At 37.6% G+C, this 8,634-nt stretch overlaps 1 protein-coding gene across 1 annotated transcript in view; it reads left to right on the top strand.

Moving 5' to 3' along the window:
* The window catches only part of AP3B1 (adaptor related protein complex 3 subunit beta 1), a 452,161-nt gene that overhangs the window by 121,848 nt on the left and 321,679 nt on the right, over nt 1-8,634 (top strand). Inside the window, exon 3 of the mRNA XM_007943446.1 lies at nt 6,012-6,086. Coding sequence (XP_007941637.1) covers nt 6,012-6,086 — 75 coding nt within the window. The remainder of the gene's footprint in view (nt 1-6,011; nt 6,087-8,634) is intronic.

Raw genomic sequence — 8,634 nt, 5'->3', positions numbered from 1 at the left:
CAAAAGCATCAACTCTTCTTCGGTCTTCCTTATTCATTGTCCAGCTCTCACATGCATACGAGGCGATTGGAAAGATCATGGCTTGTGTCATGCGCACCTTCGTCCTCAAGGAAATATCCTTGCTCCTCAGCACTTGAAACAGTTCCTTCACAGTTGACTTTCGCAATGCTACACGTCGTCTAATGTCCTGACTGCTGCTTCTGTTGGCATCGATTGTAGAACCAAGCAACGTGAATTCTTTAAACAAAGGGATACTGAATGGTTAAAAACCAGGAAAGGTGTATGTCTGTGTTGTAACCTTTCACCATACTTATTCAATCTATATGCTGACCAAATAATCCAGGTAGTTGGATTATGTAAAGAAGAATCCAGATCAGGACTTGGGGAAGACTCATTAACAACCTGTGATAAGCAGATGACACAACCTTGCTTGCTGAAAGTGAAGAGTACTGATGAAGATCGAAAACTCTTCCCTATCCTCTCAGACCTAGGACTTCTGGTTCTTAGCAGCTGGGTACTAGAGGTGTTAGCATCTCAAACTTCTCTTGCTTTAAAGTGTTCTTTCTTTTTTTGTTTCACTGTCTCTTAGTTTTTCTTTTTGTGAGATTTGGTTGTGTAATTTGTGCTGTTGGTTTTTCTTAGACGTTTAGTGATTTTCATTTGTTTATTTATATTTATAGGAGAGGATCTAAATTGAAAAATAATGGCAGATTAAGTATTGTTTACAGGTAGGTCTTTTAGGGCTTTCTGTATTGTCACTTGGGGCTAAATGTGGTATGGTTAGACAATTATAGCCATTCTAATCTACTTCCGTAGTGATACTGCCTAGGAAACCCAAGGAGGGGTCGCTATGAGTCGGGCCGACTCGACGGGCCGACTCGACGGCACATAACAACAATAACAACAATGGATGTGCAGTGGGTTCTCACTGCTTTACCCTAATGACTAATGATGGGGGGAATTTTACTTTTTTATATACTGATAGGCTGTTTGTGTTTTTTTATTTTGCAAAGTGTTTGTTCATGTTTATTGAGTTGTCTGTCATAGTATTATCATACTCTAAGAGTTCTTTTTATATTTTGGATATAAGTCTTTGTCATTGTGAGTATTTTCTTCAAGTCTATGGATTTCTTTTGGAGAGCAGGAGTTTAATTTTGATGGAATCCAATATAATAACATTTATTTATTTATCTATCTATGTATCTGTCTATCTATTTATTTCACTTATGGTTCATATTTTTATTATCTAAGCTATCTTGGCCTTCTTAGAGTTTGTAAAGGATTTCTCTGTTTATCTGGAACCTTTATAGTTTTAGCTTTTACATTTTTGTCCTTGCTTCATTCTTCTTTAAGATTGTTTTTTCATTCTCTGTCTTGCATTTCCATTTAAATAAAAGTCAGCTTTTCAGTTTACATACACACACACATGTTGTTGTTGTTATATGCCGTCGAGTTGGCCACAACTCATAGCGACCCCTCCTTGGGTTTCTGAGGCAGTATCACTACGGAAGTAGGATTGCCCAACCTTCCTTCCAAGGAGTGGCTGGTGGGTTTGAACACACACACAAATACAAACCCCAAAACACCTGCTGCGAATTACATTGGCTTGTGTGTAATCTGTAGATCTATTTTGGGAAAATTGACATTTTAACAGTATTTGGTGTTATGACTTATGAATATAGTATATCTCTTCATTTATTTAGACCTTCTTTCATTTCTCTAAGCATGAATTGTAGCTTTAGTGTTAAATTTTTAAGTTTTGTTATTTTGTTAATATTTTTCATATTTTATGTTTTTGGATGCTACTGAATGTTGTATTTGAAATTTGTATTTCCTGTTAGATAATTGTTACTTCATTTTACTTAATTTTTTTTTTCAGCTTACTCTTGTAATAATTATTTGCTTTCTGCTACTTTCGTCCATTTTAAAATTTGATCTCTAATTAGTGTCATCTTCTTTTTCTGGAAGTCTTTTAAACTCATTTTAAAAATTCCATGTTCTTTGAGTGTGTATATATATTAAAACATCTTTTGAGTAGAAATAGTTTATTTGAGGTCAGTCAGTAGAGTTTTAATGTTAGCTTCAAAGTTTCTTGTCTTAAGGTAATTTGAAGAATTTCGGTTCCTCTTTATAATTTGGGATTAATGAGCCTCGAATATAGGATGTTATCATCTCTTATGATCACAGTGTAGTTTTAAGATCCTTATTTCATAGCTAGTAACCTTTAAACATTTCTAAATTTTAAGCTCCTTGATTTTAAATATTATGTGTTTGTTTTACCACATTACATTAAAAAAGACATCCACTTGCTGGCAGGGTACAACTGACTATCTTTCACAGTCAGTAGTCCTATGATTCAACAAAGAATCTTATCAGCAGTAGCTAGTGGTGAGAAAGCATAATGATAGTCACAATTCGTTTTATTGTCTTTCTTTGATAATATCTAAGGTTTCTTAAGAATCATGGGGTAATGTCTTCAGTGTTTCATATGTTGAATAAAGTCTCATTTATAGCAGATCATCCATAGGGAGAAAAGCCACCAAGTTCAAAATCTTACATTCACTTATTACACAGCAGGGCTGAGTCAGAATACACATATATTACTTTGCTTGATATTCTTGAAAAGTATTTGCCTGTTGTTTATAGCAGATGTCCATGCTTTACCTTGGCTTGGGGAGCTGTGGTGAGATAAGGAGAATTTGAGATGTATTGCTTCATTAAAATAACTGCTTTAAAAACAGATCTTTATTTCATTATATGATTAGTGAGCTCATACTAAGTTTTCTTTTAGCCTAAATTAGTAGAGTTGATTATCTACACGCCTTGGAGGAGTAGAATATTCTGGTACATTGAAATCTTTTATGTATTGTCTGTTACTAAGTGTTTGGTGTTGAATATCTTTTTTTGTATTAGTTTACTTGTCTTTGTACTTATAGAATGATGAGCAAATTTGGACCATTCTTTGATAATTGAGACTCTTAAAATTCCTAATTGTAATTTTTTTATATATGTTACTTCTTAGTCATACGTAGTACAGATTATTCAGTAGGATATACTTTGCTTTAGAAAAATTAAAAGTAATTTAAAAGTCCCTGGCCTCCTTTTTCTAGGACATGCCATGCCTTAAACTCTGTTTTCTTCGATAGCCACATGATTCCAACTTCTTCATTTCACTCAAGTCTCTGCTGAAAGGAATGCTGCATCATCTAATAAAAAATAGCAAACACCCCCACCCCGCACCCTAGTCCATTCTATTTCCTTTCCAGTGAATTGTTTTTCTCCATAGTACTCATTTCTGTTATGATCACACGTGTTATATTCATTTGTTTGTTGTCTCCCACTCCCATTAGAAGATAAACTTCATAAAGGCAAGGGCTTTGTACTGTTTATGATTGTATCCTCAAGGCCAAAATTAGTTCTTAGTATGAAGTAAACTTTCAGCAAATATTTATTGAATGAATTTGACCATAGATATTTTTTTATCCCTCATATATTAATATCTTTTGGAATAGCGTTCTATAGAACAAAGTTCCAGAATCTTTGAATTAGAATATAGTCAGACCAGGGATATCTGATTTTAGATAATCATTGAATGACTGAATGGAAGGAGCCCTACAGAAAATTTATTCCTTCCTGATTCTTACTTTGGGAGGAGCCCTGGTGGCGCAGTAGTTAAAGATTGATAGTTTGAACCCACCAGTCACTCTGCAGGAGAAAGGTGTGGCAATCAGCTTCTGTAAAGATTATGGCCTTAGAAACCCTATGGGGCAGTTCTTCGCTGTCTTACAGGGTCAATGAGTCGGAATCGACTTGATGGCAGTGGGTTTGGTTTGGATTTATTCTTATTTCACAGATGAAATTGAAGGCAATGTATGAAAACTCACTGCCATCTATGAGTTGAACATTTACCTGAGGTAGATACACTCCTTGGAGGGAACAATCATGGGAGAAAGAAGGGCTGTTTATGCACAGGGAGACAACTTAGGGGGCAGGAGTGCATGGAGGGATGGACACAGGGAAGAGGTGACTATTGGGAAGAAGTGGGAGGGAAGCTGTTGCATTGGGGTAAATTGTAGTCAGTGTCATGAGACAAAGTGTATGTGAACTGCTATATGGAAAGTGAATTTGCTCTGTAAAATTTCACCCAAATCACAATTAAAAACACAACAAAACAAAACAAAACTCACTGCCGTCAAGTCAGTTCTGACTCATAGCAACCTTTGGTTACCAAGGTGTTATCTTTACAGAAGTATATTGCCCAGTCTTCCTTATGGGGTGTGGTTGGTGGGTTTGAACGTCTAGCCTTTTGGTTAGCAGACAAATGGCTTAGGCACTATGCCACCAGAGCTTCTGTAGACATATGTGTATAATCATTTAAAAATATTTTAGCTACAGTATTTTGTGAACCTTTTGTAATACTCAGAATTTTTCACAAAATATTCAAAAGGTTATCACAGATAAGGAACTAGAATTTAATTAAAAAGCCTAGCTTAAATTGGAGATAATTTTAAAGCTGTCATCATATAGAAAAGTCTTCTGAGAAATTGCTACTGGGATTATAGTACTTTAACTTTCACATAGTATTTATTTCGAATTTGTCATAAATTAAGATAATACCTTTATCTTTTCTAGGTAGATTCTCAGTATGGTGTTCAATTCGTAAAGACTCTTTTTCCCAAAAATTATTTTGTAGTTTGAACTTTATTTTTAGGTTACCAAAGTTTGAACTATTAAAAGACATAAAGTATATTTTGAGAATAATTGTGAAGGAAGTAGAAATGGAGATATAAAACGGAAATATATAGAAATACAAGATAACACATAGGAGATTAGGATTGGATGCCACAGTGGTGTTCGGAGATGGCTCTAGCAGAAGAGAATGAGTAGAACTTGAAGATGCTGTAGATTGAAGGGTAGAACTTAGAAAAGTGCAAAAAATTTGGTTGGAGGCATCATGTGAGCAAAAGCATGACATGGTGGTGAATTGATCAGTTTACTTGGATGATAGTATTGGTGTAGAAGAATGAAGGTTGATGAGCTTAAAAAAGGATATTAGTATTAAATTGTGAGGGTATTTGAACATTAAGTCAAATAATCTGCACTCTAGGCAGTTGGAAGCCTTTGAAATCTTTGAGGAGGACTGACATGTATAAGGGTAGTGTTTTAAGCCTAGTAAATTTCAGTGATGTACATTATAGATAGGAAGAGGAGACTATTAGAAAAGTTTTATGGAGATGATTCTGATCTATGCTAAGATGGTAGCCCGCCCTACCGTTGAGTCAGATCCAACTCATAGTGACCGCTCCTTGGGTTTCCGAGGCGATATCACTACCGAAGTAGATTGCCCAATCTTTCTTCTGAGGATTGGCTGGTGGGTTTGAACAGCAAGCCTTCCAGATAGCAGTCCAAATGCCTTAGGCACTATGCCACCAGAGGTCCTGTGAGCAGACCAAGTAAGAAATAATGGGAACTAGTTAGTTTTTAAGGAGCTTTGGTAGTGTAGTGCCTAAGGCACTTGACTGCTAACCAGAAGGCTGTCAGTTCAAATCCACCAGCCACTCCTGGGAAGGAAGGTTGGGCAATCTACTTCGTAGTGATACTGCCCTGGAAACCCAAGGAGGGGTCACTATGAGTCGGGGCCAACTCGATGGCACATAACAACAACAGCAACATGGTAAATGCAGCACCTCTTTATTGTAAGAAACTTGGAAAATAAAGAACAAATGTTTAAAAGAACTTTTATAATCTCACTAGCCACAAAAAGCTATTGTAAATATTTTAACGTATTTCTTAAATTACTTTATATTTGTTCCTTAATATGTCTATGTATTTGTGTACACAAGAGACTTTATGTTCTTTCCAGCTGAAAGTCGGGATAGTATGGCTACTTAATTTCATAATTTATTTGTTGATACAATGTTATCTGCAGAATTTCCTGGACTATCTGTTTTGTTTTCAAATCACTAATTTTAAAAATGTTTCAGCCCTAACATTAGACTTTTATTTTTCAGATGATTGCAAAAGGGAGAAATGCATCAGAATTGTTTCCTGCTGTTGTGAAGAATGTGGCCAGTAAAAATATTGAGGTAAATTTTTGATTCTTAGTTCCTTGTGCTGTAAAAGAATCATTCATACACTTCTCAGTTAATTTCAAATGCAATATAAGCTGTTTAAGTATCATTAGATTTTTGTTATAACATTACTATCTATAATTTTAAATATAGGTAAAACAATAAAAAGTAGACATAATCCTAGATTTAGGTTTTTGGTCAGGAATGTGAAAACAAAATTGAGATTAATTCACCTCGGTGAATGATAATAAACTTGTTGAGTTTTTACCTGTTTCTGCAAGGCCAGTTAGTTTAAATTCTAGTCTAGGCACTTGATTTTTATTATTATTATTATTTATTTTTATACACTTGATTTTAAGGTAGCATATGTCTAGTGAAGCAGTCTTAGTCAGGTATATTCAGATCTTGATGATTTGGGGCTATTTGTCATTGCTAGGACTAAACCAGGGAGCTCTGGTGGTGTAGTGCCTAAGGCATTTGACTGCTAACCAGAAGGCTGGTGGTTCAAACCCACCAGCCAATCCTTGGAAGGAAGGTTGGGCCATCTACTTCCGTAGTGATACTGCCTTGGAAACCTAAGGAGGGGTCACTATGAGTTGGGCCTGACTCGACGGCAATGAGTTTGGTTTGGTTTTTGAGGACTAAGCCAAGGAATGTTTCTCAGGGTTCTCAGACTATTTCTGATACATACTAAGCACTCAGTATGTATATGTAGATTGAAAGACTGTATCTCAGTAAAATACTGTTTTGCAATCTGGTACTGAATTTGTATACCCACTGACTTCATATTATAGAAGAAGCCTGGTTAAGTGATAGAATTTTCTCAGTTTAAAGCTGCTGTGTTACTGTGTTACTGTTTGTCTGCCATTTAGTTGGTGGATGACAGTACAAGTGAAGTAAGTAATGGATGGACATTCTGTGCCAGGAGATCACGGTTATGACAGCTTGAGAGATTGAGAGTAAACAGACTAGGTGCCTAATTTCAGGTGAAAGCTATCTTTGTACATGTTCTATACATGGTATGGTCATTTTTTGCGGGTGTGGTAGTTATGTTTGTGTGTCAACTTGGCTGAGCCTGGTTTAGTGGCTGAGCAGCTGGTGGTAGTTATTCTCCATGATGAGACTGGCATTCAACTCCATGGTGGGATCTACCACAGGCGGCTGAATAGCTGCCTTTGGGATGTGGTCTGCTTCCTGTATTTAAGGAGAATCCTTGGGAATGGTCTCTAGCCTATGGCACGCTTGGACCCTGTGTGTAGCCATGTCATTGCTCAGCAGCCTGCTGTGCTCTGCCAAACTTGGGACTTACAGAGGATTTAAGTTAATGGCCTGCCGTGTGGTTTGGTAACATCGGGACTGTGCCCTTTTACTTGTCAACCTTGGGGCTTCTCAGCCTCAGCAGCCAGTAGCTGTCTGAGTGAAGAAATGCCTCTGGCTCCAGTAGGCTGAGAGCAGGAGGCAGAGCTGGACCCCAAGGTTGAGGGGCTTTCACCCAACCCCTAGAGTCTGGCGCTTTGAACTTGGACTTAAAGCCTCCAAATTATAAGAATAAACTCCCGTTTCTTAAGGCCATCCCATTTGTGGTATATTTCTTGTCAGAGTGGCACTAGGGAACCACAACAGCTGATAAAGTTGCTTTATTTTGTATGGTGGTATTAAATGTTTAAGCACCCTTGCCAGCAGAATTAACTGGAGAAAAGTAGTGAGAAACCGTGATATCTTGCTACAAACCTAATTTATGTTCCTTTTGCTAAGGCTTTGCCCTAGGAAATGTGCTTTTGTCATTGTTTTTAGGTGCTGTCGAGTCATCTCTGACTCAAAGCGACCCTATGCACAGCAGAGCGAAACACTGCGTGGTCCTTTGCCAGCTCCACAATCCCTACTATTCCTGAGCCCATCGCTGCAGCCACTGTGTCAATCCATCTTGTTGAGGGCCTTCCCCTCTTTCGTTGACCTTCCATTTTACCAAGCATGATAGCCTTCTCCAGAGAATGTTCTCTTCCTACAACGTGACCAAAGTAGGTGAGACAAAGTCTGGCCATTCTTGCTTCCAAGGAGCATTCTGGCTGTGCTTCCTCCAGGACAGATTTGTTAGTTCTTTTTGCAGTCCTGGTATTTTCAGCATTCTTCCCCAACACTGCAACTCAGAAGTGTCGACTCTTTTGCAGTGTTCCTTATTCATTTCCCAGCTTTCACATGCGTGTGAGGCGACTGAAAATATCATGGTTTGTGTCAGGTGTACCTTAGTCCTCAAGGAGACATCTTTACCCTTTAGCACTTGAAAGAGATCTTTTGCAGTTGATATGCCCAGTGCTATACATTATATGATGTCTTTTTTTTTTTTTAATTGTGATTTGGGTGAAGGTTTACAGAGCAAATTTACTTTCCATACAGTGGTTTACATATACTTTGTCTCATGACATTGACCACACTTACCACAGTGCAACAGCTCCCCTTCAACTTACTCCCCATAGTTACCTCTTCCCTGTGTCCATCCCTCCATGCACTCCTGCCCCCTGAGCTGTCTCCCTGTGCATAAGCAGCCCTTCTTTCTCCCATGATT

This window comes from Orycteropus afer, unplaced genomic scaffold (assembly GCF_000298275.1).
Source record: "Orycteropus afer afer isolate SDZICR_OR568_19922 unplaced genomic scaffold, OryAfe1.0 scaffold00107, whole genome shotgun sequence".
Lineage (NCBI taxonomy): Eukaryota > Metazoa > Chordata > Mammalia > Tubulidentata > Orycteropodidae > Orycteropus > Orycteropus afer.
This window is presented reverse-complemented; position numbering and strand designations above follow the sequence as displayed.